The sequence below is a fragment of the Carcharodon carcharias genome, chromosome 13 (genome assembly GCF_017639515.1).
Source record: "Carcharodon carcharias isolate sCarCar2 chromosome 13, sCarCar2.pri, whole genome shotgun sequence".
Lineage (NCBI taxonomy): Eukaryota > Metazoa > Chordata > Chondrichthyes > Lamniformes > Lamnidae > Carcharodon > Carcharodon carcharias.
Genome location: NC_054479.1, coordinates 134,450,885 through 134,470,001, shown reverse-complemented (window position 1 = coordinate 134,470,001; position 19,117 = coordinate 134,450,885). Strand labels below are relative to the sequence as shown.

Here is a 19,117-nt window from a genome sequence, read left to right as displayed (position 1 = left end):
TGCAGGTTTTTTCTGATTAATATCATTTATGTATTTTTCTATGTGTTTCTTGCATATATTTTTTGTGTAAAATTCAAATTAAAATCAACATTGAAACAATCTATCTTTAAAAACAGGGATTATTCACTTTGAAGACCTACTTAAACACTGGGGAAAAGTCCTTTCTCCGGCATGTGCATCAAAGAGCCTTAACTCTGCATTCAATGAGCATCAGAGCATGAGGAGATTGATGATTTTTTTTCCAAACAACATGATCATCCTCTTCCCATTTTTTACCCAGAGTAAAATCCATCATTTGGAGCTGTTTCAAGTGCTAGAACATTATCCCACCAGGCAGTCAGGAATTGGAACCCTGTTGCTAAGGTTGAGATTTTGTAGCTCTGCAAATGCCAGGTAGAATGCTCCCTGCATTAAACTCCAGCACTCTGAAGCTCTGGATTCATCATCTGAAGCCTGGATTTCAGCATAGTAAGGCAGAGATGTAGTCCCTAGGGATGATGTCTTCCAAATATTTTTGATTCCAGAATCACAGAATATTTACAGTGCAGGAGGAGGCCATTCAGCCCATTATGTCTGCCTCACCGAATGAGCAGTTCATCTAGTGCCCTCCTCCCGCCCTCTCCCACATAATGTTGCACATTGCTTCTTTTCGAAGAACAATCTAATTCCCTTTTGAATGCCTCATTGAACTTGCCTCCACCATACACTCAGGCAGTGTATTCCAGATCTTAACCACTCGTTGCAGGAGAATGTTATTTCTGATATAGCTTTTGCCAGTTACTTTAAATCTGTGCCCTCTCATTCTCAATCCTTTCACGAGTGGGAACAGGTTCTCCCTATCTGATCTGTTCAGACCACTCATGATTTTGAATACCTCTATCCAAGTGTCCTCTCAGCCTTCCCTTCTCCAAGGAAAACAATCTTTCTACGTATCGGAAGTTCCTCATCCTGGAACCATTCTTGTGAATCTTTTCTACACACTCTCCAATGCCCTGGTGTTCTCCCTAAAGTGCAGCACCCAGAGCTAGACTCAATACTCAGGCTGAGGTTGAACTAGTGTCTTATACAGTTCAAATAACCTCCTTGCTCTTGTACTCTATGCCCCCTGTTAATAAAGCCTAGGATACTGTATGCTTTATTAACTGCGCTGTCAACCTGTACTGCCACCTTCAATGACATCGGCACATATGCATCCAGGTCCCTCTGCTCCTGCATCCCCTTTAGAATTGTACCCTTCCTTTTATATTGTGTCTCCATGTTCTTCCTACCACAAAATGAATCATTTCACACTTCTCCACATTGAACTCATCTGCCATCTGCCTGCCCACTCCACCAACCTGTCCATGTCCTTTTGAAGTTCTACACTATCCTCCTCACAGTTTACAATGCTTCCGAGGTTTGTATCATCCGCAAATTTCGAAATTGTGCCCTGTGTGCCGAGATCTAGGTCGTTAATATATATCAGGAAAAACAAGGGTCCCAACACTGACCCTTAGGGAACTCCACTACAAACCTTCCTCCAGCCCGAAACACATGCATTAACCAACACTCGCTGTTTTCTGTCACGCAGCCAATTTTGTATCTATGCTGCTACCTTACCTTTTATTCCATGAGCTATAACTTTACTCAAGTCTGCTGTGTAGCACTATATCAAATGCCTTTTAAAAGTCCAAAAGATCCACAATACATCAACAGCATTTTCCCTATCAACCCTCTCTGTTGAAGAGTCACATGGACTCGAAACGTTAACTGTGTTCCTCTCCACAGATGCCGTCAGACCTGCTGAGTTTTTCCAGGTGTTTTTGTTTTTGTTTTGGATTTCCAGCATCCCCAGTTTTTTGCTTTAACCCTCTCTGTTACCTCATCAAAAAGCTCTAGCAAGTTAGTTAAACATGATTTTCCCTTAAGAAATCCATGCTGGCTTTCCTTAATTAACCGTATTTGTCCATGTGACTGCAAATTTTGTCCCTAATTATTGTTTCTCGAAGTTTCACCACCAACGAAGTTAAACTGATTGATCTGTACTTGCTGGGCTTATCTTTACACCCTTTTTTGAACAACGCTGTAACATATGGAATTTTCTAGTCCTCTGGCATCAGCCCTGAGTCTAAAGAAGATTGAAAAATTATGGCTATTGCCCCCGCAACTTCCATTTTCACTTTCCTCAGTTTCCTTGGATGTATCTCATCCAGTCCTGGTGCCTTATCAACTTTAAATATGGATAGTCTATCTGGTACCACTGCCTTATCAATTTTAAATCCTTCAAGTGTCTGAATTACCTCCTCTTTCACCATGGCCTGGGTAGCATCTTCTTCCTTGGTAAAAACAGATGCAAAGTATTCACTTAATAGCTCAACTATGCCTTCTGCCCCCAGGTGTAAATCCCCTTTTTGGCCCTACTCATCCTCTTACCACCTTTTTACTATTTATATGCCTATAGAAGACTTTGGGATTTCCTTTTATGTTAGCTGCCAGTCTCATTTCATGCTTCCTCTTTGTCCCTCTGAACCATTTATATTCAGCTTGGTTCTCAATTGTGTTTTCAACCTGACATCTGTCACGAGCATACTTTTTCATCCTTTTCTTTGTTATCAGGGGGCCCTAGGTTTGTTTGCCCTACCTTCCGCTTCCAATGGAATATACCATGACTGTGCTGAACTATCTCTTCTTTGAAGGTAGCCCACTGTTCAGGTATCGTTTTACCTGCCAACCTTTGACTCCAGTTTATTCGGCCCAGATCCGTTCTTGCCCCATTGAAGTTGACTTTCCCCCATTAAATAATCTTGCTCTGGATTGTTCTTTGTCCTTTTCCATAGTCAGCCTAAACCTTATGATACAATGATCACTGTCCCCTAAATGTTCTCCTGCTGACACTTGGTCCACCTCAGCCTCAAGAACTGGGTCGAGCAGTGCCTCCTTTCTTGTTGGACTGGAAAAATAGTGCTAAAGAAAATTCCCATGAACACACTCTAGGAACACTTGCCCCCACTCTGCCCTTTACACTACTACTATCTCAGTCTGCATTCAGGAAATTAAAGTCCCTATTATAACTACTGTAAAATTTTTGCACCACCCTGTAACTTCCTTGCAAATTTGTTCCTCTGCACCCTTCTCATTAGTTGGTGGCCTATAGACTACAACAAGCTAGGTGATTGCACCCTTTTTGTTCCTTAGCTCTAGCCAAATAGATTCTGTCTTTGCCCCCACCCCCCAACCTAGGACATCCTCTTTCTCCAGCACTGCAATGCTCTCCTTAATCAATACTACCACCCCTTCCCCTTCTGTTCCTTTCCTATCTTTCCAGAACATCTTGTATCCAGGAATATTTAACACCCAGTCCTGCCCTTCCTTGAGCCAGGTCTCTGTTATAGCCACAATATCATATTTCTACATGGCAATCTATGCTGTGTTTCTGTTTTTCCTATATTTTTTTTATTCATTCATGGGATTTGGGCTTCGCTGGTCCAGCATTTACTGCCCATCCCCACTTGCCCTTGAGAAGGTGGTGGTGAGCTGCCTTCTTGAACTGCTGCAATCCATGTGGTGTAGGTACACCCACAGTGCTGTTAGGAAGGGAGTTTCAGGATTTTGACCCAGCGACATTGAAGGGACAGCGATATATTTCCAAGTCAGGGTGATGAGTGGCTTGGAGGGGAACTTCCAGATGATGGTGTTTCCATCTGCCTGCTGCCCTTGTCCTTCTAGATGGTAGTGGTTGTGGGTTTGGAAGATGCTGTCGAAGGAGCCTTGGTGAATTCCCACAGTGCATCTTGTAGATGGTACACACTGCTGCTACTGTGCGTCGATAGTGAAGGGAGTGAATGTTTGTGGATGTGATGCTTTCTCCTGGACGGTGTCAAGTTTCTTGAGTGTTGTGGGAGCTGCACTCATCCAGGCAAGTGGGGAGTATTCCATCACACTCCTGACTTGTGCCTTGTAGATGGTGGACAGGCTTTAGGGAGTCAGGAGATGAGTTACTCGTCGCATGATTCCTAGCCTCTGACCTGCTCTTGTAGTCACAGTATTTACATGGCTGGTCCAGTTCAGTTTCTGATCAACGGTAACCCCTAGGATGTTGATAGCAGGGAATTCAGTGATGGTAATGCTCTTGAACATCAAGGGGCATCAAGGTTTTTGCCCCCTTTACTGCCCTCTGCACTTCAAAGCTCAGCATTTCCAGTAATATCCACCCATCCTATCATTCCCAACTTTTCATGTCACAGTTGTGCCGCTGCGTTGATTTCTTACTAAATAAGGAATTCAGGGCTGGAACAGGCATACTGGGAGGTGGCATTGAAAAGATGATAGCCGGAGCTCCAGACTCCAGACCAGCTGGTGGGGGCACGTTGCACCTTTGTTTAAACTTCAGCTCGTGTGAATAGGGAGCATGGGGAGAGGCTTGCCTGACATGCCAGTGAGTGAACAGCTGACAGACGTGCCTGGAATTGTGAATGAACGGTGGCGTTTTCACACAGCTGTCACCCCAGCACAATGCAGGACGGGTGTTGGGTGTAGTCAAATTAATCATGGTGCAGTTAAATCCAAATGAATATCTGCTAAAGGCTTTCAAGAAGTGTGTTTTATTGCAGAGCTAGATGATTAAATGTACACAAGCGCAATAGTTCCACAGAAATGGTAAACAGGATGTAAAAAAAAAAAACACTGCAGGTTAGTGAACTGAACGATGATTTAAGCTATTAAACTGACAAGTGGGATATACCGCAAATCTTCATGTAATGTGATAGATGTGGACGAACCCAGGGCTGTGAGCGATGGTCCTGTAGTTAGGTGATTACCTGAGAAAATTGGCACCAGTTGCGTTTGGCTGCATTCCTTTTGGTGCTTTTGATCATATACCGCTCACTAGATCCCTGTGATGTTCCGAGTGTACCTTATCAAACACAACAAGTAGCTTTCCTTGTAATGGAGAGAGATGCTACCTTATCACTGACTGCATTCACATGTCAGATGTTTACTGATGGTGGGGGCTTTGGGAGGTTAAAGAGGTGGGAACATAAGTGTAGGGGTTGTCTTGTCAACTAGCTGTACAATGATGGTCGTGACGTTTATGGTGAAAGCAATGGGTTCCTTCTGCTCATCCCACACACTATCAGTTGCTATCGCTGCCTCTTTTTTGGGGGGGCAAAAGTTGTAATTCAGGGCTTTCGAGCAATCTGGTGTGTTTGCAGCCTGCATCATCCACCGCAGACCAATTGGCTTTCTCGACCAAAACATGATGAATTGTGAGATCAATGTAGACAAAAAAAACCTTTCTCCTCGTATATCCGCCTCTGAGCTGTTGTGATGACTTGCGCATTGTCTTGTGTTTGTTTTTGACTTTTTAATCTTTCAGCAGAGTAAGGGTTAAGAGTTGAAAGAGGATTAAGATTCCTCGCATTCTTCTAGAGCTGTTTCCTTTGTGCTTGCAGCAGAAATTAATGTCACTTGATTCATTTTGTTTCTCTCACATGTCCTTTAGACAGCGTTGCCTTTTGCATCATATTTCTGGACATTTAGCACTTCAGTTTTCCACCAATTATTTCCTTTGAAGGCAGGGTCAGTCTCAATTTCTCTCTCCATTAGAAGTAAAGCTACTTGTTGTTTTTGAATCTTCACAGTCCTCTCTTGGAGAATAAAAAGAAAAGAGCTTATTTATTTATTCAGTGACTTTCACTACCAGGGGAGTATCCCAAAAGGCTATACCACTGATGGAGTGTAGACACCGTTATAACCATAGGGAACGCAGCAGCCAGTTTTGCGCACAGTGAGATCCCACAAATCGGTCAGATAATGACCAGATAATCTGTTGAGGGTTAAGTCTTGGTCAAGAGATGGGGGCAGAACTGCCCTGCTCTTCCTTGAAATAATCTTCCTTGGAAGAGTCTCTCCACCAAGCCTGATATTTAGGGATTTTGAGACACTATTTTGAGCGACTGGATGATGATGGGTAATGACACCTCCCGTTTTTGCAGGAGACCATACAGAATAAAAGGTTCCTGATTCCAGGCCCTGGTTGTGCTGGTTTGGCTGCTCCCAGTCAGGATAGCAGTTGGGAGTTCTGTCATTGGTTTCAGCATTCCTGGACTGAAGAAAGGGAAGAGAATTAGCCAGAGTTTCCTGTTCCTAATGGCCAGCCTGTGGTTCAACATGGCACACGTTTAGACATCCAGAAAAGATGGAATCTAGCTCTGCTGTGATGCAGTCATGGTTGAATAGGTTGTTACTGTTTAGGCTTGCACTGCAGAAGAACCATTTGGTTGAGAGATCCAGCATGTTGTCGAACCACAGCTGAAGACTGGTCAGCACATTGAGGAGAGAGGGCAAGGCAGAAAGGATTGGGGGAGATTCTACTTTCTGGCACAGCCACACTCCCCGCTTGTAATATTTAATTCTCTTTTCACCATGGGACAGGGCCAAATGTTGCTGGTCAAAGTGACAGCCACAGTATCCCAGGCCTTTCCAACAAGATTGTTTTGTTGAATTCACTATTGTCATCCAGTCATTTTTGGTTAATAAAAACAGAAAATGCTGGAAAAACTCAGCCGGTCTGGCAGCACCTTTGGAGAGAGAAACAGAGTTAACGTTTTGAGTCCAGTAAGACTCTTCTTTAGAACCGGCTGAGTTTTTCCAGCATTTTCTGCTTTTATTTCAGATTTCCAGCATCCGCTGTATTTTGCTTTTATTCCAGTCACTTTTTTAAGTTGGTCATCCTCTGAAATTCTCAAGAATGTTGGTTTCACAAGGAATATGGAGATGTCAGCCAGCATTTCAATGATTTGTCCGAACTGGTTAACAAAGTGCAAGCAGCATTGCTTTTGTCAACACAACAAGGGCAAGATTGTTGATCAGCCATCAATCACTGGCTTTTGTCAGTGGGCTTGAAGCATCTGAGAATGTTGCACAATTCACTCGTTCATGACTGGATTTCAGAGCAGCATTGTTATTGAAAGAAACGTAGTGGTTTAGTCACAAGACCTTGTGGTCGAACAGGGTACAAGACACAGGAAGACCCAGTTGAGGAACGGAAGAAAATAACTTGTGGAAAAAAAAAAGCAAACTGAACCCTCATCAAAAAAAAGGGGAGACATTTTAAGAGTCCTTAAGTCTACCAGCCATCTTATGTAGCATTTTAAAGACACATAAGGAAAGACAGAGGGACTGCTTTTGCTGATCATATCGATGTGTAAATGAACTCTGAAAAAGTAATTTGCATATTTAACTTGTTGAAGTCATTTGATGGGGTTCTGAGCACTTCCTGTCATGTGATCTTTCTTCCCTTAAAGCTTTGCCTTATTTTTAACTCCAGCCACAGTGACCCTCACTTTATAGCTGACGAAAACACAGTTATTTCTTTGTAATTTGTATGGCCCTTTTCCTCGTTAAGCTGCCTAATGTAAGTAGTAACCGCATTTACATTGTCTCTTTCACACCAAAATGTCACGTCGTGAGTTACTTTTGGAAGGCTGTGCTGTGTGAGCAAAGAGCTGTGAAACCGCCTCAGTTAGTGCTCTTGTTTGTTTTGCCTCTCACAAGATACCAATCTGCTCCACTTCCTCAGTGCAAATTCTCTCTGGTGCCTTGTGCAAGTAAGTGGCCGCTGTCCCATGGATGAGCCCCGACAGTTGGTGCATCTGTTCTGGAGAAGTCACCCAGTATATTAAAGAGGTGGTGTCACTGTGATGAGGAGTTATTAAGACCAGTAACCATGTCCTGAGGTGTTGATTTGCTCAGAAAAGCAGCACCTTGCGATTGATTATGTTCATTACACGATGATTGGGGTTGGCATCTCAATACATGTCTTAACCTGACGTATTTGTTTGTGTTCTTTTTTTAAACAGTAACGGTACAAATAGCAAGATGAATGGTGCAATAGATCACTCAGACCAGCCAGACCCAGATGCCATTAAGATGTTTGTTGGCCAGATCCCACGATCCTGGTCGGAAAAAGAGCTAAAGGAACTGTTTGAGCCGTACGGAACAGTCTACCAGATCAATGTCCTCCGAGATCGCAGCCAGAATCCTCCACAGAGCAAAGGTACAGAGTTTGGTCTGTTTTAATTGTACAGTCACTCTCTCTACTGGGAGAAACCGTGTCGACACACACCCAATGGGACAATTTTATTTTTCTAAATTCTTGACCTTTCAGATCTTTGGCTGCTCTGCAGATACCTGTTAGGTGACTTGCACAGCAGAGAATGGCTCAAGTTGTGAGATCAGTGCACTTGATGTGAAATGCATGATCCTCAAAGCATCTGAGAATGAAATGCAACTTTAGCACATGAGGTTCAAGGAAACTTCAGAATCTGCTATTCCTTGAACGATGTCAAACGGTGCTAGGTCATGTGAAAGATCTAGTTTCAGTACAGGGAAGTCAATGCACTACATTGAAGGCGATGCTGCTGCACTGGGAGGAGGGTGTGGGGTGGTGCTGGTCAGTATATTATATTGAAAAGGTGCTGAGGCCAGGCAGCTCCTTTTATGACCTCAGGACACCCCAAAGCACGTTACAACCAATGAAACGCTCTTGAAGTGCAGTCACTGGGTGATGTAGGAAACATGGCCAGCCAGTTTACACAGAGCAAGCTCTCACAAACAGCAAGTTAGTAAATGACCATGTTATCTGCTTTAGGTGCTGGCTATGGAACAAATGATGGCCAGCACTCTGCTGCTGCTCTTTGAATAGTGCTGTAGGCTCATTAATATCTTCCTGAGAGGACAGGAGGGGCGTTCAATTTAACATCTCTTCCAAAGGAAGCACCACCAACAGTGCAGAATTCGTTTGATACTGCATTGAAGTGTCGGTCTAGATCGGGAACTCAAGTCCCTGGAGTGAAGGATGACCCCACAGCCTTTTGACTCCAGCAGAAGTGCTAACAATTGTAGGGTCATTAAAATTGAATAGTGTGTCAGCTGTGCTTTAGTTGGTAGCATACTCGCCTTTGAGTCACAAGGTTCCGGGTTCAAGTCCCACTCCAGCTCTTAAAGGCAAAAGTCAAAGGTGACACTCCAGTGGTGTACTGAGGGTGTGCTGCACTGTCGGAGGTGTGCTGTCTTTTGGATGAGTAGCTAAGTTAAGGCTGCTTCTGCTTGCTGTAGTGGATGTAAAAGATTCCATTGCGATATTTTGAAGACGAGTAGAGAGTTATCCCTTGTGCTGTGGTCACCTTTACGCCTCGACCCATAGTTACAAAAACAGATTATCTGGTCATTATCACATTGCTGTTTGTGGGAGCTTGCTTTGTGCAAATTGGCTGCTGTATTCCCTACATTAGAACAGTGACTACTCTTCAAAAAGTACTTAATTGGCTATAAAACACTTTGACATGCCCTCTGGTCATGAAAAGCGTGATATAAGTGCGAGTCTTTCTTGTTTTTCGAAACCTGTATCATGTAAGTTAAAGCAAATAATTACATCTTAATTTGTTTTGATGTTAATCTCCTCCCCATCCCTTCACCCTTTACACGGACGCTATTTCCTATGCCTTGGAGGCAAAGCTCATTTTCCCTTGGAAACATTTCCAAGCCGTCCCACCTTCCTGAATCACCCAGTAAGGGCACCTTAGGGAATGAACTTAGCTTTCCTGGGAATGTAAACTGCTTTGGAAAGGGAACAAACATGAGCTTCCACACAATAGACAGATCTAGTTGAGAGTGCTGATAATCTATAGCTTTCCTGCCATCCTTGTGTCGCTTCATTTAAGCCCCCTTCAGAGCAAGTTTAATGCTGAAATGTTGACAGCATATCCCATTAGAGCATTAGAGCTTAAAGTAAAAGTTGAATTGCTGGCTCTCCTCCAAAAGCAAGATTCCAGTTCTTTTGCTGTCGTAGCAGGTGACCCAGTGTATATTTACGCTCTTTCATGATCTTGTTTTGTTACTCGAGATGTCGTTTTGCAGTATTATTGGCTGACAGCATGTGCTGGCTCCAGTCTTCCCTGTGGATGCAGTGGCTCAGTGCAAGAGCCCAGACAGCTTCCACGTCTGCCAGTGGGATTGTAGGTTCCAGGAACGTTTCCCTGGAAGGCTTTGCATGACTATGTGCCTCCTCCGCACATCTCACACACCCTGCATGAACCACTTTGGGTAATGCATTCCTCTATTAATTACATGTCATTGCAGGACAACTTTATCAAATGGTAGTTAGGAAAGAAGTTGAGGATGTTCCAAAGCAATTTGCAGCCACATTACTTTTTTTTCCCTAATAAAAATGGAAGTCACTGTTAGGCAGGCAGCCAGTTCGCAGATAGCAAGGTCAAACCAACAGTAAGATGATGAGTGATTTGATCATCTGTTTTCTGACAGTGTTGGTTGAGGGTTGAATGTTAAGAACATATGAAATAGGAACAGGAGACGACTGTACAGCCTGTCAAGCCTCCTCCGCCATTTCATATGATCATGGCTGATCTTGGGCTTCAACTCAATTTTCCCGCTCATTCCCCATATCCCTTGATTCCTAAGAGACCAAAAATCTGTCTATCTCAACCTTGAACAAATTCAGTGATGGAGTATCCGCAACCCTCTGGGGTAGAGAATGCCAAAGAATCACAACCCTTCGAGTGAAGAAATTTCTCCTCACCTCAGTCCTAAATCATCAACCTGTTATCCTGAAACTGTGCCCCCTTGTTCTATATTTCCCATTCAGGGGAAACAAACTCTCAGTATCTACCCTAACCAGCCCCTTCATAATATTTCAGTGAGATCAGCTCTCATTCTTCTACACTCCAGAGAATATAAGCCCAATTTCTCAGCCGCTCATCATAGGACAATCATCTCATCTCAGAGACCATTCTAGTGAACCTTCACTGTACTACCTCCAATACAAGAATATCCTTCCTTAAATAGGGAAACCAAAACTGTGCGCAGTATTCTAGGCGTGGTCTCACCAAAACCCTGTGCAATTGTAGCAAGACTTGTACTCCAATCCCCTAGCAATAAAGGCCAACATGCCATTTGCTTTCCTAATTGCTTGCTGTACCTGCATGCTAACATTTTGTGTCCCTTGTCCGAGAGTCTCTCTGAACATCAACGTTTACAAGTTTCATGCCTATTCGAGAAATATTCTGCTTTTCTATCCTTACGACCAAAGTGAATAACCTCACACTTTCCCACATTATACTCCATCTGCCACCTTGTTGCTCGTTCACTTAGCCTGTCTATATATATTTGCAGCCTCTTTGTGTCCTCCTTACAGCTTGCATTTCCACCTAGCTTTTCATCATCAGGAAACTGAGATAAAAGTCATTAATATATATTGTAAATGGCCGAGGTCCCAATACTAATCCTTGCAGCACTCCACTAGTCACTGTCTGCCAACTTGAAAATGCCCCATTTATGCCTACTCTCTGCTTCTTGTCCATTAACCAACCCTTCCAGCTAATATATCACCCCCCCCCCCCCCCCCACCTCCATGAGCCCTTATCTTTTACATTAACCCTTTGTGTGGCATCTTATTGAATGGCTTTTAGAAATCCAAGTACACGTTGGTATACCACATCTAGTGGTTCCCCTTTATCTACCCTACTAATTATATCCTCAAAAATCTCTAATCAACTTGTCAAACAGGATTTCCCCTTCATAAGCCATGTTGACTTTGTCTGATCATACTATGCTTTTCGAAATGCATTTTTAAGATTTCCTTAATAATAGATTCCAGCGCTTTCCTGATGACTGATGTCAGGCTAACTGGCCTGTAGTTCCCTATTTTCACTCTCCCTCCTTTCTTGAATAGTGGTGTTATATTTGTTAACTTCTACTCTGCTAGGACTGTTCAAGAATCTAGAGAATTTTGGATGATCATAACCAGCGCATCCACTATAACTGCAGCTATCTCTTAGAGCCCTAGGATGTAGGCCCTCAGATCCTGGGATTTTGGTGGATTTTAGCACCTTGAATTCCTCGAGTACTTTTTCTCTGCTGATATTAATTACCTTAATTTCCTCATTCCTATTAACCCCTATGTTACCCTCTGTTGTTGGTATGTAAATTTTGACTTCTGTTGTGAAGATATTTGTTCAATGTTTCTGCCATTTCTTTATTCCTCACGATAATTTCTCCTGTCTCTGCTTCTAAGGGGCCAACGTTTGCTTTAGCTACTCCCTTCCTATTTGTGTACTTGTTTTACAATCTATTTTTACACTCCTGGCTAGTTTACTGCTAGGCCATTTCCCTTGCTTCTCTTCAGAATGAGCCGTGGGATCTTTTATGTTCACATAGAAAGACCTGCAGCTTAGTGCCATCATCTCCGGTAATGCTTCTGAATACTGCACTAAAGTGGAAGGCTAGATAATGTGCTCAGATCTGCACTGTGGTTTCAATCCACTCAATGACCTTCTCTGCTCAGAGGCGAGAGTGGTGTCAACTGATCTAAACTGACACCAGATAGATAAGGCGTTTGGTAATACTCTTTAAACTAACAACAACAGCTTCGTTTATATGGTATCTTTTAATCTAGTGAAAAATCCCAAAGTGCTTCACTAGAGCATTATCAAACAGAATGCTTTACCAAGCCATGTGCGATATTAGGACAGCTCACCAAAATCTTAGTCAAAGAGATAGACCTTAAAGGAGAAAACGGGGATACAGAGGCAGAGAGGATCAGGGAGAGGATTCCAGAGATTAGGATCTAGGCAGCTGACAGCATGGCCACCAAAGGTGGAGCACTTAAAATCGGGGATGTGCAAGAGGCCAGAATTGGACAAATGCAGAGAACTGAAATCCTAACTCTTAGGAGCTGGAGTGAGCAGCTGATAGCCACATTGTACCATTAAAGGATTGTCGCACGTCATTTAATAGACACTGTTGAAGCCCTGAATTTAGCACCAAAGAGGCGTTGAACGCTTCCAGTCAAGGGACTGGAACTCTTCTGGAGAGTTGGGTCTGCCCTGCTGCTTCAGGGGCTGCAATTTTTCTGGCAGCAGGTGGCTGCTCATGTAGGCCAGAAATAACAGTTTGTACCTCACTTGGCCGAGAGTGGTGTGTATGCGGAACTCACTACCACAAGGAGTAATTGAGGCAAATGGCATTTAAAGGGGAAGCCAGTTAAGTATATAAGGGAGACAGGACAGAAGGATACGCTAATAAACCCAATCAAGAGGAAGCGGGAGGAGTCCTGTGTTGAACATAAAGGTTGGCATGAACAAGTTGGGTTGAATGGCCTGTTTCAGTGCTGTACCTTCTATGTAATTCAAATGCAGCAGTGAGGATACAAGGGAAAGCAAGAGAAGTTTTTATGGTCTGTGATGCACCCTGGGACACTGGACCACATATCTGAGAGATGGTGTTGGTAATACCTTGGGTGACACAAGACCTATCACATATTCATTTGAACCAGAGAGAAACTAAATCAGGGCAAAAATTCAAAAATTGTTATAAAGACCAGGATGGATCTCCAGAGGGTAAGAGCCTATCAGGAGTGGCACTTACCCTCAAGATGCTTTCCCTTTAATGCATATCCAAGGATGACATTGTACTTATTACATTTTACATCCAGCTAGTCTGTAATTTTGTAATAAAAAATCTGTCTTTGTACTTTGCATTGAAGTAAATCGACTGAATTAGATTACATTTCCATCTCATTACACTTGTTCAATCAAGAAAATTTCACATGACAGCCTAAATATAGGTTTTGTGATAGTGTAAAATTGACAATCGTCCTTTTGTTTTTTTTAAACCGTGTGGCATGCAGGCAGCTGACAGACTGTCCCGTGGAGTGGGAACTCGTGGCTGATTTTGTTTTTCCCACTTGTGGGTCCCTATTCTCAGCCAAGTTGTGAGTGGGTATATAGATAGATTTTATTATAAATGTAGACAAAAGATAAGTGATGTAAGATAATTTATTATCTTGGTACATTAAATTTTATACATTATGTGTGCGCAATAGAATATATTCTGTAGTGTTTTATTTAATGCATTATGCAGTGTACAGTGTATACCATGTTAAATATATTGTGTAATGTATAATATGTGGGTGGGATGTGTAGTGTTATATTATAGCAGGCTGCTCTAATAACCAGTTTAATTAGCGATCCTGCCTTCTGCTACTCAGTCCGAAACTCTGAAATTCCCTACCTAAATTTTTCCATCTTACTAGCTCTCTCCAGCTACCTCCCCACTTCAAGACTCTCATTAAAACCTATCACTTCAGCCAAGCATTTGGCTACCTGTTTTACTATCTCCTTAATTATCTTGATATCAAACTTCAGCTGATTATCCTCCAGTGCAGAACCTTGGGGCGTTCTACTATGTTACAGATGCTAGTTGGTGTTATGTATACTCTCATCATATTTTCTACTGCTGAAAGATTGGAAACGTTGTCTGCTGTGATGGGGATAGTCTGGAACTTCAAAAGGACATAGACATGTTGGTGGATTGGACAGACAAATGGCGGATGAAGTTCAATACAGAGAAGTGTAAGGTGATTCATTTTGGCAGGAAAGATATGATGAGATAGTACAAAATAAAGGGAGAGCCTCTACAGGAGGTACAGGAACAGAGGGACTTCGGTGTATACGTACATATGTCATTGAAGATGGCAAGTGAGCAATTAAAAAAGCATATAGTGTCTCAGGCTTTATTAATAGGGGCACTGAGTACAAGAATAAGGAGGTCATGCTGAACTTGTATAAGACGCTTGTTAACTTCATCTGGAATACTGCGTCCATACTTGAGGAAGGATGTGTAGACATTGGAGATAGTACAGAGGAGATTCACAAGTATGATTCCCGGGATGAAGAACTGTAGCAATGAGGATAGTTTGGGGAGATTGGTACTGTTTTCATTGGAGAAAAGAAGGCTGAGTGGAGACTTGATAGAGGCATTCAAGATTCTGAGGGGTATGGACAGGGTAAGTACTGAGAAACTGTTCCCACTCAAGAGAACATCAAGAACTAGAGGAACAGATTCAAAATAATTGGCAAGAGGAATAAATGTGATGTGAGGAAAAGTTTTTTCACCCAGAGGGTGAAAGTGTGGTGGAGGCAGGTTCAATCGAGGTATTCAAACATTCAAACGGGAGTTGGATTGCTACCTGAAAAGTGAGAATGTGCAAGGTTACGGGGATAAGGCAGGGGAGTGGGACTAGGTGAAATGCTCTTTCGGAGTACCAGTGCAGACTCGATGGGTGGAATGGCCTCCTTCTGCACTGTAAAGATGCTGTGGAATCAAACTGGCGTTCACAGCAAGGTCCGCATATCTTCAATCCATGCAGCGTCGTTTCAGGACCATTCCAGCTACAATATTAAAAAGTCCTCAGTAGCCCAGTCCATTGCAGGAAAATGAAATGGCCAGTAGTGTGCGTAAGGCAGTCTTATAGTGCTAAAGCAAAAACAAAATATGCTGGAAAAGCTCCGCAGGCCTGACAGCATCCATGGAGAGAAAGACAGAGTTAACGTTTCAAGTCCGTATGACTCTTCTTCAAATCATATGGACTCGAAACATTAACTCTGTCTTTCTCAACACGGATGCTGTCAGACCTGCTGAGTTTTTCCAGCATTTTTTGCTTTTAGTTTCAGATTTCCAGCATCCGCAGTATTTTGCCCTTATTACACTGCTAAAGCTTCACTCTCATGGTTTCAAAGGGAGATCACAATGCTCCATTGAATTAATAAATACTTTGTGCACAATTTCAGGACCTTCCATAAACGTGCAGTAATATCAGCTGCTAAATGTATCAGCTGGTGTGGCAGAAATCCACAAAAACCAAAAAAGGTGCCAATTTTGATTGCGAGTCTGTGCTAAATTAGCTGATCTTAGCTGGCATCATGTTCGGCGAGGTACTCTGGAGCTAGGGGTGGCAGTTGGGGGGAGGGGGGGGTTGGTGAGCTAAGGAAATCAAATCATCCTGGATTCCCACTCCTGATTGGAAATGAGTGATACCTGCTGGAGAGAAAAAATTCCATGGGCATCCACTAAAAACGGGACAAGGATTGGCTTTGATGCCCTTTTCAGATTGGATTTGCCCCACTGACACTCACCCTCTTGACCCCGTGTGAATGATGACCAACTGGCTGAGGTACTAGAGGCGGCCTGATACCAGTGGGACCGTGAACTAATTTGGTTCATAACTCTCAGGACAGGAGAGAAGACAAGCGACAATTGCTTACAGTTGGTTTTTTTTTTTGTTTTTATTTTTTTTATAAAAAGTAATAAATTCCAGCAGGTGTGTAATCAGATATACTCTGAAACCTTAATCACAGCCAGAGTCTACAGGGAGTCATAACTCCTCGTTTATTACTGTGAAATAAACAGTATGACATCTGTCTAAACAAAAGAAAATCGGGCTCAAATCTGTGTCTTCCATGTGTTCAACAGACTCTCTTTGAGCACCTCCAGTTAAATCCTGATGAAAGTCAGTCAAATAGCTGGAGGGGTTGAATAAGTTATTTTCCACCATCCCCCGACAAAGCTGTGCTGTGCATTAACCCTCTGAGCAAGCCCCTCGTACGGTTTGATTTGCATTCACCTGGTACATACTGTTCTGTTACAGCGAGCCTGACTTGTGCCATCTGCACAGCACTGCTTCAGACTCAGAAGCATCCAGGCAAAACGGCACTAGCAGGACAGCCGTTGTAGCTGCGCTTGTAGCAGGGACTTGGCAGTCAATACCTAATTTGGACTGAGAGCCTTAACATTGTCATTTTGTTTCTTTGTCAGCAGCGTTTACATTAAAAAAAACATGTGGCCTGGTGGGTGTGACTGGGAAGTGGTAAGCAGCAGGGAAACTAGCTCCTGTTGCCCGAGTGAATGCAGTTAACTATATCAGCCCCAGCCAGCATTCTAAGCTTCTTGTTGTGACTTAGCTCTGCAGAACCATCTAACTGGGGAGCTTCCAGATTTTAATTTGAGTCCTGCGTCATGCTGTTGGCAGTGCTCCCCGCCCCCCCCCCCGCCCTGGTTGAGGTGCAAATCTGTAATACCACAATCACTGGATTTATTGTCTAGCCTTGAGCACTGTCCTTGGACTTCCCTTCAAAAAGTTGATTCTTCCTTCAAATGTTCCCGTCTCCCAAAGGAGTCTATATCGCCATTATAAAGAATGATTCCTAATGCTTTGAAGGAAAATAGTGGTGAGCTAAGAATGAGTACGTCACGGATTTTCGGATGGAAGGGCCTCATTTCCTCTAGGTCTAAGAGTTCTTCATTTCCAAGAGTTTGAAGCTCTTCTGTTGTGGTCGACATCGCGTTGGCTTCATTCTGGGTCAGTGGAACCGAATGTGCTTCCTTTGGTTTGGTGTCGTACTGCCCTGTTTCAATGTGTGGATTCCAACATGGCGGCTTACACATCAGACAATGCCTATTAGCTCAAGAAGCTCAGTCATGGTTTCCCTCCACACTCTCCTTATTGGTTGCGCATGCTACAGATGGTTCACTTTGTGTAGTGTTCAAAACTGCAGACTGAAGATGCAGTTGTCATCATTAAAGAAATTATGCTTAGCTTTGCTATTTGACCATCGGGTACATGCACCAACCACACTGACCAGGTACATGCCTGCATTCCATCCTTGGTCTGCACTGTCTTTGCTGATTTCAGTTTGGTTGGTTATAATTGACCTCATTGTCCCTGGGCCTGAGACATTAGAAGAAAAATCAGCCGTTGCTCCTGTTTGTGGTCATTGTCCAGTGATCTGAATGATAGAGAGAAAACCTGTGTGTATAGTCGTGTCATGTGAGAACCAAGATCTGGTTTAGCTGTGCTTCTTTCCTCTTCCCCCTAACCCCCAGGCATGCAATAACAATCTACCATTGAGACCCTACTGCTTGTGGAACTGTACTCTCAAATAAATTGGCAATTTTAGGAAGAGGTGGATGAGAACTGGTAAAGAAAGAAGTTCTGGGCTTAAATGTACCACTCCCTCTACCGTCGGCGCATACCGGCAGCAGTGGGCACCATCTACAAGGTGCACTACAGCAACTTACCAAGGTTCCTTCGACAACAGCTTCCAAAACTGTGACCTCCACCACCTAGCAGAATAAATAAGGGCAGCAGATGCATGGAAACACCACCACCTTCAGGTTGCCCTCTGAGTCACACACTATCCTGACTTGAAACTATATTGTTTTTCTTTCACTGTCACTGGGTCAAAATCCTGGAACTCTTCTCGCACCCCCCCAAAAGCATTGTGGATATACTTATACCACATGGACTGCAAAGGTTCAAGAAAGCAGCTGCCCACCACCTTCTCAAGGGCAATTCAGGGTGGGCAATAAATGCTGGCCTAGCCAGCGACACCCACATCCCATGAATGAATTGAAGAAAAAATGCTGAAGGGTAAATCTGAACACTGTTGACAGGAAATCCCAGGCTCAGGCAAAAAATATCTTCAAAAGTACTCTTTTGGACAGCTTTATAGTATCAACACTGAATGCTTTGGAATGTTTGGTTGCAAATTCATGGGCATGCATTGGAAAGGATAAACACAGAACAAAAGAATATATTAACATAGAAAGAAGGGGACAATCAAAGGAATGAACCAATGTGAAACCCTTTCACACATCTCCTTTTGACAATTTTCAATCACCATGGCCGCAACTCTCAACTGGACACTGTAGTGAGGGAAATAAAACGTACTCTTAAACCTCTTCATGTTAATGAAGCAACATTTGGACTTAGCTCGATGAGAGCAGACCTTGTTAATACACTGGTACATACTCTGTAAATGGAGTTTATCTGTGGCCTAACCATAGGGTTGTCACCATATTTTGGAGGCTCTTGGAATTAAGGGTCAAACTGCTTCCATTAAACCCAGGAGAAAATCATAAGGGGCATTGACAAAACTGTGGGCTCTTTTTAAACACACAGTTATTAGTTTAGCAACGGTTTTTGGAGACGAGGGGTAAATTGCTGTTTTAAGGGAGATTGGAGACAGCAGGCTGAGTGACAAAACTTCCAGGAAACACACCCAATTCTAACTTGCTGCTGTACCCGGCCACGAGTCTTCAGGAAAGGAATGAGGAAGGCGAGTCAGTGGGGAGGGGGAATTGTGTTCATGGGGACAAGTGACCCAGTTGGCCATTGGAGTAAACCTTAATGTGCGTTAAAAGCTTGCATTCCTGAAACAAGTGCAGTGAATTAAAACAGTCCGTGAGAGAATTCTCAAGGAATTCATGGGCTGCTGCTTCC

General features: G+C 43.2%; 1 protein-coding gene across 16 annotated transcripts in view; it reads left to right on the top strand.

The window, feature by feature from the left end:
* Positions 1–19,117, top strand: part of celf2 (cugbp, Elav-like family member 2) — a 522,862-nt gene that overhangs the window by 351,095 nt on the left and 152,650 nt on the right. For 15 of the 16 annotated variants that reach the window (XM_041203230.1, XM_041203243.1, XM_041203244.1 and 12 more), the window contains one exon: positions 7,839–8,035. In XM_041203230.1, coding sequence (XP_041059164.1) covers positions 7,839–8,035 — 197 coding nt within the window. Of the gene's footprint in view, positions 1–7,291; positions 7,394–7,838; positions 8,036–19,117 lie in introns of those variants that run through there. The other variant, XM_041203237.1, reaches the window with a different exon arrangement.